We start from the raw sequence: 14,269 nt of genomic DNA, 5'->3' as shown, positions 1-14,269 counted from the left end.
AAAAAATAATTAATTGAAGGAAGAAGATGCTGGGCTCTTACAAGTTAACCCAAATACGACACATGCTGCATGATGAATGAAGTTGAATATTGTCACGCCGGCGGAGCTCTACCCAACATTTTTGGGACCCACCAGGCAAAGCGGAAAGTCTCCAACTCCACGTCAGATCCAGTCATCACCCGGCAGAAACTCCAAAAAAAAAACAGTTCAGTACCATCTTTGTTTATGTTTTCCTCTGTCCATCCCTGCCTCGATCTGGCCCCCGACCAGTGACGAAAGCATCCAAAGGAACAGCTTAACAATGGCGGCTCTCCACTGCCCTCAATCCCACCGCATACCCACTTCCTCATAACAGCTTAACAGTAACGGCCGCCATGCTGACGTCGCACCTCTCCCTCCCGCGGTCGGTCAACGGTCGCCTCGCCCCCGCCGGCAGCGCCCCGAGAGGCCGGAGCTTCGGCTCCCGGGCCCGCGCCCACTGCGACCCCGTCGCGCCGCCGCGGCCGGCCCCGGTCGTGCTGGGGCTCGGCAGCCTGATGGAGACGTTCGCGGTGGAGGTGCGGAGGGCGGAGAGCAGGGCGCTGGACGTGCCGCTGGCCGCGCCGTTCACGATCGCGACGTCGAGGCTGGAGCGGGTGGGGAACGTGGCGGTGAGGGTGGAGCTGAGGAACGGCTGCGCGGGGTGGGGGGAGGCGCCGGTGCTGCCGTCCGTGACGGCGGAGGATCAGGGGACGGCGATGGAGAAGGCGAGGGAGGCCTGCGAGGCGCTGAGGAGGAGCCCCGCGATGGGGCTGGGGAGAGCTTTGGGGCAGATTGCGGCCATTCTTCCTGGACACGACTTCGCTTCTGTGAGTTCTTTCGATCGAGCTTCTGGGCTCAATTTGTCCTAGTTTGGTGATCTGCGTGATGCTTACTCTGTTAGAAAACGTAGACATGAATGGCGTCTGCAAATCTCATATTTGCGAGTCGAAAGAATACGTGAAGTTCACCCATAAACGAGTGAGGAGGAGTGCTTGAGGAAGACCTTTGCATCTCGATAATTGTCTACTTTTAACTTCGCCCTCTTTCTGACTTTTGCAGTGTTTGATTGTGATTTTCATTTACTTACTGTGGTTTGCTACTGGTGATTTTGCATTCGCTGTGCCGGGAATTTTCATCAGTGTGAATCGAAATTTATTTGGTTTTGTGGATGTGATAGATTCATGGAGGGGTCATTTTAAAGATAGGTTGATTAACTCATGGATAACTCTTTCAAGAAAGAGAAAAAAAAACCCAATGTCGACAGTTTTGAATTTGATTATACATTATTTTGAATATCTCAGAATGTTTTGTGTGGTTATCAATTGAGCATTTTGTGCTTTATTCAGCTTTAATGTGGATCATAGGCATTGTGTATGTTAATTTAAGTTTGTTTCAAACCTGTAGTGACATGGTCCAGTGAAGTTGAGGCTAAAAAGCAGCTTGCTTGTGGAAGAATCTAGCATTGGCATAGAATGAAATGGTTAATCTATCTTGCCTTTATGATCAATCAGGCCTGTTATAATGTCAGAAGATATATTTGTTTTTCTGAAAATGTAATGGACTAGGTGGCTATGCGGTGTCTGCCTATGAGACTAACTTTTCTACCAACTGGGGTATCCTGGTCACTCCCTAAAATTTTCATGATTATTATCGTTATTATTACTAGTATTATCATGACATCATATATCTCCAACTGAAGGTTCGGGCAGGAGTTGAGATGGCATTGATTGATGCAGTTGCCAACAGCATCGGAACACCATTGTGGAAATTGTTCGGTGGAGCTTCGAATACATTAACAACAGACATAACAGTAAGTTTCTATCTTGACTATCAAGTGGGAAGATAGTTCCTAAAAATGTATGATCTTGGCAATGCCACCTACTCCTCCTGTCTTTGAATTACATATGTATAATGTCCTGATTTCAGTTTCTTTGTTTTTTCTTGGGAGAGAATTTAAATTAAGTTTGTCCTCTACATGTGCAGATTCCAATTGTGTTACCAGCTGAAGCTGCTGACTTGGCTCTTAAATATAGGAAACAAGGTTTCCAAACTTTGAAGCTCAAGGTGGGGAAGGATCTGAAAGCAGATATTGAGGTTCTTCAAGCAATACGGGCTGTGCACCCTACTTGTTCATTTATTCTGGATGCTAATGAAGGATACAAGTCTTCAGAAGCTATTCTAGTCCTTGATAAACTCCATGGTAAAGAATGTTATGGACGTGCAAAACCTATCTTTGTTATGCCTGCATCAAAATGTTGGCAGATTATGAATCTTCTCTTTCTTTCTCCCACTGTCGCTCAACTGAAAAAAGAAAAAAGAAAAAAAAAAGGGCTTTTGAAACCTTGTTTCTTCTTAAGGTGACAACCTGAATTCCTTAGCATTTCAAATACTTTTCTGTCTCATTCAGTTTTTAACTCTTTTCTCCTTCATTCTTTACAGAGATGGGGGTTACTCCCATTCTCTTTGAGCAGCCAGTTCACAGAGATGATTGGGAAGGTCTTGGACATGTCAGTCGAATTGCTATAGGGAAATATGGGATTTCTGTTGCAGCTGATGAGAGCTGCCGAAGCATGGATGACGTCAAGACAATCGTAAAAGGAAATTTAGCAAATGTCATTAACATAAAGCTCGCAAAACTTGGAGTGGTTGGGGCCCTTGATATTATTGAGTTTGCAAGAGAACATGGTTTGGACCTGATGATTGGTGGTATGGTTGAGACTAGGCTAGCCATGGGCTTCGCCGGCCACCTTGCTGCTGGCTTTGGTTGTTTCAAGTTAGTATTGCCATTTCTGCTGATACTGTGCTGAGTAAATCTTATTTATCCAATACATAGTTCGTTAATGCATTAGATGCTTTTCATGTCAGAAAAGTTAATTTGAGTTTGCATAATTTGCTACGGCCATGGAAAAAAGGACTAATATGTTCGACAATCTGTTCAGGTTCATTGATCTCGATACTCCCTTACTGCTAGCAGAAGATCCAGTTTTTGGTGGTTACAAAGGTATTATTGACTGAGCTATTGACTTCGGTTGTCTACAGTCCTGCTTTTGAGTTGGAACAGCTTGATGAATACCACTAGCAAAGTTTTGTTGCTCTGACACCATCTTCTTGTTTCCGTCTAGCGTCTGGTGCCAATTATAGATTCAGTAATGCTAGAGGCCATGGCGGCTTTCTTCATTGGGATAACATTGTCTGGTAAATCTTTTTGTTTCTCATCATTTAATGTAGAATCAAAATGTACAACTTCCTTGATCTACTTTTTCATTTGACTAAGAATTCTCTAATGTTTCACGTTATGCTGTTATCTTATCTTTAAATCTCAGATTGGTAGAAAGTCAATTACTTCAACAACTCCTGTTTCAATCATTCATGAAGTGTATCTTTCCTATCTTTGTGGACTTTGGTTGCGTTCAATCAACTCATGCTATAGAAAAGTGGCCTCTGATGACATGGAAGCACTTGGCTCAATTGCTCAGGATATTTGGTCCACTGACAAGCCTTGGTATTTACCTGGCTAACTAATTGGCTGAAAAGTCAATTGAGCCCAGGTGGTGTTTGTTGTTGTTTGCATAGTTATGGACTGGTCTGCTTGAGGATCTTTAGCCCATAAATAAAAAGGTACCTAAATGAACTTCGCTAACAACTCTCTTAGACAAATTTCTCTACATTTGTTGTGTCTCTGAACAGATCTTAATGTCTTTCTGTGTTGATGTAACTTTGTGCTTATATGCCAATCTCTGTCTATCCATTCTATTCTTCAAAATGTGATAGGGTTGCCACGTGTGCGCATGAGAGAGAGAGTAGTCTGTGAGCAGATATTAATTGCTTTCTGTGATGACGTAACTTCATGATTATATGTCAAACTGTCTATCCATTCCATTCTCAAAATGGATAGAGAGATACTTGTCTCTGAAAAGATCTTAATTGCTTTCTGTGATGATGTAACTCCATGCTTATATGCCAAACTCTGCCCATCCATTCTATTCCTCAAAATGGATAAAGAGAGATACTTGAGAGAGAGAGAGAGAGAGCTACTTGTCTCTGAACAGATATTAAGAGAGAGAGATACCTGTCTCTGAACAGATCTTAATTTCCTTCTGGTGACGATGTAACTTCATGCTTATATGCTAATTTTGTTTTTATCCGTTTCATTTTTCAAAATGTGATCTGGGTGCCTAAATGCTGCTTTGGAGATGTGTGTGTGTGTGTGTGTGAGAGAGAGAGAGAGAGAGGGAGGGAGAGAGAGAGAGAGAGGAGTTTGTTATTTATAGTACTTCTTGTTAATGAGCTGATAAGCTGTCAAATATAATACATACTGTGTTGTTACAAATTATGTATGTCCTAAGTCTCCTGGTCACAATGACATTCATACAGAAGTTGCTTTAAAGTCAGCACTGGAATCTTGAATCTTTTCGGTGAACGGGACTTAAGAAGCATAGAAGGCCTGATTTCTATGGACATCTTCGAACTTATGGCAAATTTTTTATCTTCGACTTAGACTATGGGCAACTGACTTACACAGATCAATTAAGGTAACCGGCACTAGATAATAGCTCTGTGTGTGTGTGTGTGTGTGTAATATGCAGGTGAGAACTGGTGGCTTCAAGCAAATGCTAGTTCACACAAGAAAAAAGGAAGGAAAAATGTGATCTTGGGAAGCTGTAACCTTGCATCTCAAGGAACATCAATGACATTAAATTGGCCATTCTTCACTCTGTAGAAAGCTGCTTTTCCTATGGAGCTGCACTTTTCTGAGGCATGCTCACATAATGATCGCAATTACTCAAAAGCGCATTCATCATGTCAGGCTTTCATGATAAACGAAACCTGGCTATTCTCTTCTCAAGATGGGTTGGTACCCGTTTAATTCAACCACTCGACTCTTTCACGAGACCACATGTTATGCTACAGCTCAAATCTTAGGCGTGTTCTTATTTACTTGCTGTGGATTATTATTGGTCCCGATCGTTAGAGCAAACGAGTCATCTAGGACTCTCGCGGCGTTAGTTCCGACTACGTAGAAGTATCAATTGAAAGATCACCTAGTAGAAGTATCAATTGAAGACCATCAAGATGGTGACTATCCTAGCAATAGTTTCTATGCGGAGATAGATTCGTCAAAATCGGTCGTAAATCCATTTCCTAATTCATATTTGGTGGATTGAGTTATTATATGGTTTAATTATATCTAATAAATGGGTTGAAAATAGTAAAGTCCAAAATAATATGAGTATTAAATAATTTCACGAGTTATTTAGACTCATCTTCATGATTATATCTTTACTCACTCTCATCTCTCACATTCGCTTGCTCCGCACTCTCACTTAAATTTGGACTTAAGTAAGATAAATATGAAGTATTTTAGTAGTAAAAGTCAAGCCAGTTACAAGTCAAAAACAGGTTAAATTGATCGATTTAAGTTGGATCATTGTCGATCGGAACCATCCAAATGACGAGCCTAGTGGGGAATCATTTGTTAACGTGAAGTAATCATGAAAACCCATCATTATCATCCTCATCAGGTACAAAGCCTTGACCGGTTCAATGATGGCTTGAGCTCTCTGCTGAACCCAAAAATCAAAGTTATGGAGATCTTATGGGAGATGCAATCACTCACGACAACCCTTTTGGTGCTTGCGCCAGTGTAATCCATTAAAGCGCCGTGATTATTTTCACTTTAGCTTTGGACCAAGTTGGTCCCATAATGATGGGTTAACATTTGTTTAACCCGACCCTGTTTTGCCTTAAGCAAAGTTGTGAATGATCTGTACAATCTCTACTGTTCCTCAGCTTTCTTGAAGTTAGAGATCTACTTACATGTTCCAAGATTAATTTCGATAGGTGGCTCGCATGTGAAATGTAATGAGTCTATGGTCCTTTGGGAAATAGGAAAATTACGTAATTAGTTTTAAATTTATTATACATATATCAATATAATTCTAATTTTTCATTTTTGTCAATATAATTCTAGATCTTTTGCAATAAATTTCAATATAATCATTCTAGTTAATTTGTGCCTAAAATTGCTAACTGAACTGTTATTGCCGGCCGTCAAACGCGACACAGTGGCATATCAATAATTTTCCGACGAAAATTGATTAGAAGGGAAAATAAAAAGTTTAGGACCATGTTACTGATTGATCAATTTCACCCTCGGGAACGTAATTTAGACTCTCTCTTATATTTGGCTCTTGTTCTAATGTTTTTCTTTTTCCCTCGTTAACATTAGGCGCTTCATGTCGCATGGTTAGAACTTTGTTGTGTAAATGTAAATCGTATCTGGACCAAGAATTAAAGGCTCCAGCATTGAAGGAAAGAGGAGACTAAAACATAAACAAAAATGGAAAAAGAAAAGGAGCTTTTGCATGTAGATTTAAAGACATTTCTAGGAGAATATTTTGACCAAATAGAAAGCGTGATCCTTAAAGTGTCTTTCGCCGGATACATCATGTGATCCTGACGGCCCAACGAAGGAAGCATGTCATCTCATGGATCACCGAAATTTTGACTTTTGCTTGCTCTATAGCAGCTGATAATAGCTTATCCAAATGTTCTTAATCACCATATCCTTTTAACTTTAAAACCATGCGGCTTGTGTAATCCATCGAGCAATGTGACCATTGTCTCAATGGGCCTTCCTTACCGAAAGAGTCGGCTTGATGTAGATGACCAGGGAAACGCGTGCTAGACACTCATTTAAGATCGAGATGAGTTTAGTCAAGGACTTAATGGCCAAATCGCTAGCTATAAGCCAGTGTGTTCAAAGCAATCCTTGCATTGCTGAGATGAACAGAATGAATGATTAGGAAATATGCATGTCTGTGGACCAACTAATGATGAGAACATGTTGTATGATTGCATGAAATTACAACCCCACATCAGCATCACCGAAAGCAAACAGTGTTGCGGAAAGTTGCCTTCACATCTTTCCCTGCACAGCAGTAATGATTCTGAAACTGTTTTGGACCTTATTTAGCTAATCTTGAGGGGAAATAAAGGGCATCTTGAGCATGCTGATCCTCATTATGAGCAGGAATAATTAACCATGCTGCATTGCAGTGGCCCAATTAAAGCACTGATTGATGACTGACCAACCAAAGCTAGTGGCAGATCTCATTCCAGAGGGAGTAATTAAAAAAAAAAAACCCTTTTCTTTTTCTTTTTCACCTCACCAATTTGGCTCCTATAAATTCATGCATCAACCAAAGCCAAGTGCATCACGCTGACCCAAGTACACACCCAAACACACTCTTAGTTCTTTCTCCTCACATCCTCCTAGAGCAACCAAAGCAGAAGCAATGAGGGCCCTGGGGGTTGCGCTCTGCGCTCTTCTGGCGGTGCTGCTCCTAGCGGAAGCAGGGGTGCGCGTTGAGGCCGCTGTGACATGCAGGCCGATAGAGCTGAGCGCGTGCGTGAGCGCGATCACCTCTGCAACCCCACCGACCACTCTGTGCTGCAGCAAGATCAAGGAGCAGAAGCCCTGCCTCTGCCAGTACCTCCAAAACCCGAACCTCAAGAAGTTTGTCAGTTCCCCCAATGCCAAGAAAGTGGCCAGCACTTGTGGCACTCCCTTTCCCAAGTGCTGAGACGTAGCCAGTCATGCCTAGAGCTTTCATTATCAATGCCTTTAGTCCTACTTCGGTAACTAAGAATTTTACCTATGTTCTGATGCACCATTTTGTCATATTTTAAGAGGGTTTTAAGTCCTTTGTTGCATGTGCTTATGTTGCTATATATGATGTGAAGGCACTGGGTGAGAGATGAAAATGGTAAGCGGGTCACGGCCTCACTTACCACATGTACTCATTTCCAGGCTTGTTCTAATGTATTATCTTGCTTGGGATGTACTACTACAAGGCATAATCTGGCTCAAAGCACATTGTTTCAGCTGTTGTATCTTCTCTTATATGCAATATTGCAAGCAATGTCAATCCGGTGTGACTGGTCCAATTTGGCGAGCAATATCTATGGATGTTCAGCCTCTCAATGCTACAATCAGAAGATGTCACATAACAAATTCTCATCATTGAGCTCTAGCTTCAGCAATCACCACCATTTATCAGTACCATCACTACATAGTACAAACAATCACTACAATCAAAAACGCATTAGCAAACAACTCTTCGGCATCAATGATGCTCAGCTTCACCAGAAAACTCAAATTTTTCTAGTTATTATAAGACTTGATAACTTTGCGCGAGGACAGATACAAGTGTAGGCTGCAGCCACACACCTCAAACATCATCTTCAAGTTCTCATCCGCATCTACAAGAACTACCTCCTCAGATGATGACTTCTCTGAGAGACGTGCTTCCTGTCTGGAAGAGATATAGATGATCCGATCTGCAAGGATGGTGACTGGAAGAGGCTTATCTAGCCAATATTTAGATCCAGTCAAACCTTGAGGATCTAAACATATTCTGATAAACTAGCCATTTTTCTCCCAAGCAGACTCCCCAATAATTTAAGCAAACAAACCCTTATTCCAAAACTTACATAGGAGCACTGCCTAAACAAGGGATATAGCACACCTATGGCGAATAAGAGACTCTACTAAAACGATGTCTTTTTCACTCCAATTGTGGGGCAGCTTTCTTTTAGAGTATTGAAGTCATGCAGACATAAAATCCACTCTGCAGGGGCCAATCCACCATGAGCAACCACGAAAAGCAGTAAACTAACAGATATTACACTACTGGATGGAAAAAGCCAGCAAATAACTAAAGGAAAAAAATATTCTTATTTTCTTGCCTATCAATCAACCAAAAAGTAACATGGAACGCCAAAATCAAATTCTTTTAGCTCATCTGACAACCAAATCAAACTCCCCAAGTGAACTAAACCATATGGTTTTTCCTCCGTTATCATGAGATCATCATTATGCAGGTAAGTAGCAAGTCTAGTAAGACATCTGCCAGAAGAAGGAAAGGGAAGAACGACAGATAACAGTCACTTTTAGCCCATTTTACACCTTTTGTCACTCTTATGGGCTTCTCTTCCATGTGTATCTTCTGGCCCCAATCAAGATCCTCACCTTCTGTAGAAAGTTCTCAGTTTTCATACTTGCACACCTTTCTGATTCTTTTCTTGCCTCCATTTTGGGAGTACCCAGTTTTTGTTGTTCTTTGTCACGAAAGCAACAGCTAACCATTTCAACAAAAGTTGCTCCAAAAGCAAGATAGCTACTCCCCAAAATTCGAGTACGATTTTGTTCATCACATGCTTCTTTTGTGCGTGGAGAGAATTTTTTTTTTTTTATTAAAATGATGAGACTGCCCATGTATCATCACCTGGCATACATGCCATGGGAAGCAAAGAACTGGAAGTCTGGGTGATTAGCCCCATGCAGTCTCAGCCAATTTTCTGCAGCCTGCGTGAGGTAATTCGCCATTAGACGCTCACTGACCCCGTTTTGTGTCCACATGGATCCTTTAAACTTGTAGGAAGCCATCCCAAAAACTGTTAAGCTTATCTTTGGGACACCACCCATTTCATTGGGACAGACAACAACTGGAGGACGGGTACCTCCACTACCTGCAAATCATTCAGACTTTGCTTCATAAGATGCAAAGACATCTAAAAGAAAAGGTAAAATATACAATTCATTCATCATCCATAGATACAGTTCACTGACAAATTAGAGTATAAGCAAATTTCCTCAGTTTCAAAAGATTGATAAAAGATCTCATATGAGATCATGTGTGGATTAATGTGATGGAGCAAGGGGAAAATAATAAAATGTTTAGTGTTCATAAACAAATACAAAATCCAATAGTTACTGGAGGAGATAAGAGAGACTACTAAAATGTTTAGATCATATGGGACCAGAAAAGTAGGGGACCCCTACAGGAAATAATACTTTTCACCAGCAAGAAGCTTTTTGGCTAAAAAGTTGCATCTAATATCACTATAACAGTGCAAAAATGCGCAGATGCTTAAAGTATGTATAGGCAATAGAACATGTACATCATAATATGTTAGTCAGATGCTCATGTCAATCAGGAAAAGGCATTATTGAGTTTAGCACCAACCATTTACATATGTGATATTTAGTACAGTTGAGACCATTTTGATACTATCTGATGGCTTCCAGACCAATAAAATGCCACCAGGACTTCTCATGAGAACACCCTACACTCTTCACAGTGAAGGATAGCAAGAAATTCGACATCTTCTGCAACCAAACCTAACAGCACCTCAGATGTAATGTGTGAAAGAATTGGATTTCCATGGTTCCCTCTCTTGTTTACTAGAAGCACTACCATCCCCTCACTGTGCCATCAGTGATTACCATCAATTAACATCGGAAAGCTGCTCATGTGAGTTTCATCATTTATCTTCAAATTGCAAGGTAGTTCTCAGGCACTTCTTGCAATGCTACAATTAATGAGATGCAGGAGCCATAATGATGTCATTTCTACACTTCTATTTCAGCATCACAATCTTCCACCCCATTCAATTTATCAGCCCAAGTCACTTAGGATGTTACCTTTGGCTTTAGTTTTTATTGTGGAGTTGACGTACTAGATTATTGTGATCCTACAATAACTTGTAATTAACTGAAAAAAGTATGCTATAGGAAGAGGAGCTCAGACACAGCTCTTATGTGGAGTGGAATAGAAGGGGAAAGGGTGTAACTTATGAGGGCAGTATCGAGACCAAGTTGGTAAAAGCCACTCTCCCTAGGTATTATAACTGGTCCAAGTCTCGCCATCCCTTTCTCCATCACATGTAAACAGGTATTTATCATGTATGTGTGCACACCCACCTATGTCTTTGTACTAGTAGGCACAGATATATACACAAAATGTCGTAAAAAGGTCAACACATACCAGTACCTTCAATAGGCGTCGAAAGGGAGTGATAAGTAAGAAAGCAAGCATCCAAATCTTTTAGTGTCGGACCAGTTGGTATCCGATATATTGGGTACCTATCGGCATACCAGAAAAGTCAATAAAAACCCCATGCATCATGATGCTGTGGCGGGAAAATTCTGAAATCTCACCATGCTACAGAGATCCAACTTGATGGCAGCAAATCATAGCTTCTGAAAGTCTTCAGAGCTGGAAATTGACGTGCAAGATCCATCACCTAACAGAGAACAAGGAGAAATAGAAGAAGAGTCAGATTGGAGATCAGCCAGGGTTTAATTTTGAAAATATTCAAGAGAACTACTAACCTTGTCTGCCAATGGTTCACGGCTATAGGGAGGATCTTGCTCCATGTATTCAAACAGTAGGCAACCTCTAGTGCTGCTGGTGTCACCATCATCACTAGAAAAGCCTTCCATCCCTGAACTTTGCTCATCACTCATGGACAACCCACCAATTCTAGAAGAAACCAAATTTGCTGGATGATCATAATGCTGGAGGTTCCTAGAAAGCATGCCTTTCTCAATTTCATTATCACTGCTTCCATCACTACTACTTGAGTCCCTGTCGTAATCACCGTCACTGTCCTCACCAGCTGACCTACAATTTTGGGACTTTAACAATGTAAACATAGATGCTACAAGATAAGGAGCAATAAGGGGAAGAACCATACAGCAGAGCAGGAACGAAGGTAACAGAATAAATGATGCAGCACTAGAGGCAAATTGAAAACCAAGCATTAAAACTCACTATGTTAATTAATACTACAAACAACAAATGCAAGCAATATGTGCACATGCTAGCTTGTACATACATTTATACATGGGTCTCTATAAATTGGTGTATACCTATGCACTTATTTTTATCTAAACTTAGTACATATTAAACATGTATGTATTTATGTACATTCCCATGTGTAAGTTGACAACTATGGATACACAAATAACATTAAATAATTTGCCAACCTTATAGGCACTAGCACTGGAACATCATGAAGTTGACACATCTGATAGGGCGGGGACTATAAAGAAAATCCTTTGTTGATGAAAAGTGTACCCTACAATCCATAGTCCCTATCTGATGCAACTAACTCTGTCTAGTTTTACTTCAGTTCATTTGCATTACAAGAGGAAAAGCAAGTACATATATGGCTTCTTTCATTAGTCAGTCCAAGTCTAACTTCTAATTGAGAAGCGTCTCACAAACAACTCATCCGGAAATGGAAAAATCATACATTGCACCACATGGTGATAAGCTAAAGAAGGGAACAGAAATGGGGGAATCATAGAAATGGCCATAAGGTCACAGAATGGGAGACCTAAGCATTTGCAACCACTTAAGATGTTACAAAATGGGGGACTCGTGCACTTGGAATAATTGAACGCGCCATTAAAAAAACAAGTTTCTGTTCTGACATCCAGGTAAAGCTCCCACTTTAGTGAGATAAACAAACTTAGGAGGCAGATGAGTGAAAAGCACAGCTTAACACTATTACATTGGCGCAAAGAGAGAGAGGTAGCAACATGCAATATCCTCTAATGAGATAGATAAACAAGACCCAAACACATGGAGGAAATCATGTGAGCGCAATGAAAAAATGAACTGCCAACTCAACAGACAACACACTGCTTAAGGGAAAGAAAACATTAACTGATCTCAGACAGCTGATAAAATAAGGTGATGGTGCAGCTTGGTGTGACACATTCAATTGAACTCGAAGCATATGAATACCTCGACTTAGCATTTGGCGTAGTAGATGGACCATACAGTTGAATGCCCGATAAGTACGGGACATAGTATTGAACAACAGAATCTCTTCCATCTAATAGCAAAGGCACTCCTGCGCCATACGCACTCCATTCCTTAAATGAATCCCACAGATCACCCAAAGTGAAGTAAGGCTGGAACTCATCATCACAAGCCTTCCACCCCCTCATCGTCTGCTGCATCGTCTGCAGCGCAAACACACAACACACATATCAAATAACTTCTTTAAAAAACTCAGAGAAATGAACTAAAATCAATCATCTAATTGCTTGGACAAAGTGGACTATATAATCTCATCTCAGCTAACCCATCTAGCTCAACCCAGCAATAAAGCTGCTCAGATCACCAAACCCATCACCCCATTGTCACATCAGATAGAAAGCAATTACAAGATATGGACATACTTTCATATTTTTTCCTTAAAAATCTCTAACGTTTTCTCGACAAGCTGAACGACCCGTGAATAGACATTGATTATGTAAACCTTGGAGAAAGACTGAGCTTGGACTGAAGGAGTGGTCGAGTCCAAGAATCTGTCGAGATTACTGCGAGAGGTCGCCGAGCTCTTATCCGCCGGATTCGCCGCCTCCGTCGAATCCCCGTTCTCAGAAGGAGGAAAAGGCTTACTCTTCGAATCAGCAGGGCCTTCGCTCTCATCGTTCTTACTCCTCACGGCCGATTGCCTCTGCGTCTGGTTCTGGTTCTTCCTCGCCTTGACGGGGACGTAAAACCGGTCCTCCCCGCGAACTCTCCCGAACTGCAATCCAGTTCCCAACATTCTTTCCTCTCCCCCACGAAAATGGTCCAACTCCAGGAAAAACCAAAGGACAAGAAAGTGAGACCCGAAAAAATGGAGGCACTTTCGGTGCTTTCCCACGCCTTTCTCGAGTCCTCGATCAAGAAAGGCTCGAAAGCACAAGAACCCAAGAGGGGCAACGGGAAAAATCGACGGATTCAAGGAACTATCTCTTCAGTCTATCTCAGCACACACGCACACGCACAAGAATCTCAGATTCCACCCAAACCACGAGACGGGAGCTCCGAATGGCGGCTCCCCAGTAGCCCGGATGAGGCGAAAAGGAGGGGAACCCAGGAAGCGAAATCCTCGCAGAGGAGCTCGACAGAGATCACCGATCGTCGAGAGCTGACCAGATCGCCCAAGAACAGAGCAGAACAGCACAGCAGCAAGAAACCCAAGAACCTCTTGAGGCTGGGGAATAGCTTAAGGGCCAAGGGGGCTGGACTGGAAGCGAAGACGGATCGACAGAGGAGACTGAGGCTTGAAGAGAGAGAGAGAGAGAGAGGAGGGGTGGAAGGTTTTGGAAGGTGGGGATTGTAGACTGAAGAAGAGCAAGGCCCCCCAGCAGTAGCACCAAGGCAGGAGGGGCCACTCTCTCTCTCTCCCTCTCTCTCTCTCTCTCTCTCTCTCTGTTTTTTTTTTTTTTTTTGTGGGGGTTTACAGTGTTCCAAAATGTGGAATTTAATCCATTTTTCCCCAAATTTTTATTTTTTTCCATTTTTATCTGAGGGATTTTTTTCTCTAATTGGGTTTTGTTCCTTATTTAAGGCACAGTTTTGGGAAAAGAAAACTAGGGCCAGTCTCTGTTTTG

At 41.7% G+C, this 14,269-nt stretch overlaps 3 protein-coding genes across 5 annotated transcripts; 2 read left to right on the top strand and 1 right to left on the bottom strand.

Moving 5' to 3' along the window:
• The first annotated feature begins 204 nt into the window (after positions 1-204).
• On the top strand, positions 205-4,654 carry LOC104421861 (L-Ala-D/L-amino acid epimerase). Of its 2 annotated transcripts, XR_005548488.1 has the most exons (8): positions 205-848; positions 1,721-1,831; positions 2,005-2,221; positions 2,461-2,794; positions 2,961-3,022; positions 3,144-3,216; positions 3,345-3,639; positions 4,608-4,654. XR_005548488.1 is itself a non-coding variant. In XM_010033989.3 (7 exons), coding segments are annotated over exons 1-7 (1,272 nt in total). In that variant the 5' UTR covers positions 205-374; the 3' UTR covers positions 3,346-3,776. The 2 variants fall into 2 exon arrangements, 1 of the variants encoding a protein (XP_010032291.2); XM_010033989.3 differs by lacking the exon at positions 4,608-4,654 and having other exon boundaries at positions 3,345-3,776.
• A 2,566-nt stretch (positions 4,655-7,220) lies between these two features.
• On the top strand, positions 7,221-7,971 carry LOC104421852 (non-specific lipid-transfer protein 2). Its single transcript, XM_010033978.3, has one exon. The coding sequence runs from the start codon at positions 7,320-7,322 to the stop codon at positions 7,605-7,607; it is 288 nt and encodes a 95-aa protein (XP_010032280.1). The 5' UTR covers positions 7,221-7,319; the 3' UTR covers positions 7,608-7,971.
• Positions 7,972-8,738: 767 nt separating this feature from the next.
• On the bottom strand, positions 8,739-14,013 carry LOC104421836. 2 transcript variants are annotated; one of them, XM_010033958.3, is made up of 6 exons: positions 13,144-14,013; positions 12,624-12,844; positions 11,201-11,492; positions 11,027-11,112; positions 10,854-10,951; positions 8,739-9,555 (listed from the first exon to the last, which is right to left on the bottom strand). In XM_010033958.3, the coding sequence occupies exons 1-6, from the start codon at positions 13,435-13,437 to the stop codon at positions 9,308-9,310; spliced, it is 1,239 nt and encodes a 412-aa protein (XP_010032260.1). In that variant the 5' UTR covers positions 13,438-14,013; the 3' UTR covers positions 8,739-9,307. The 2 variants fall into 2 exon arrangements, with proteins under 2 accessions (XP_010032260.1, XP_010032268.1); XM_010033966.3 differs by having other exon boundaries at positions 10,860-10,951.
• Between the last annotated feature and the right edge of the window lie 256 nt (positions 14,014-14,269).

The sequence above is a fragment of the Eucalyptus grandis genome, chromosome 2 (genome assembly GCF_016545825.1).
Source record: "Eucalyptus grandis isolate ANBG69807.140 chromosome 2, ASM1654582v1, whole genome shotgun sequence".
Taxonomy (NCBI): Eukaryota; Viridiplantae; Streptophyta; class Magnoliopsida; order Myrtales; family Myrtaceae; genus Eucalyptus; species Eucalyptus grandis.
This window is presented reverse-complemented; position numbering and strand designations above follow the sequence as displayed.

Coding starts and splice junctions, on each gene's coding strand:
- LOC104421852 (XM_010033978.3), top strand. CDS start 7,320: ATGAGGGCCCTGGGGGTTGCGCTCTGCGCTCTTCTGGCGGTGCTGCTC.
- LOC104421836 (XM_010033958.3), bottom strand. CDS start 13,437: ATGTTGGGAACTGGATTGCAGTTCGGGAGAGTTCGCGGGGAGGACCGG. Junction 12,845..13,143: donor AAGCTCAGTCTTTCTCCAAG/GTTTACATAATC, acceptor TTTGCGCTGCAG/ACGATGCAGCAGACGATGAG. Junction 9,556..10,853: donor GACGCCTATTGAAGGTACTG/GTATGTGTTGAC, acceptor AATGATTTGCAG/GTAGTGGAGGTACCCGTCCT.
- LOC104421861 (XM_010033989.3), top strand. CDS start 375: ATGCTGACGTCGCACCTCTCCCTCCCGCGGTCGGTCAACGGTCGCCTC. Junction 2,795..2,960: donor GCTGGCTTTGGTTGTTTCAA/GTTAGTATTGCC, acceptor CAATCTGTTCAG/GTTCATTGATCTCGATACTC. Junction 3,023..3,143: donor AGTTTTTGGTGGTTACAAAG/GTATTATTGACT, acceptor GTTTCCGTCTAG/CGTCTGGTGCCAATTATAGA.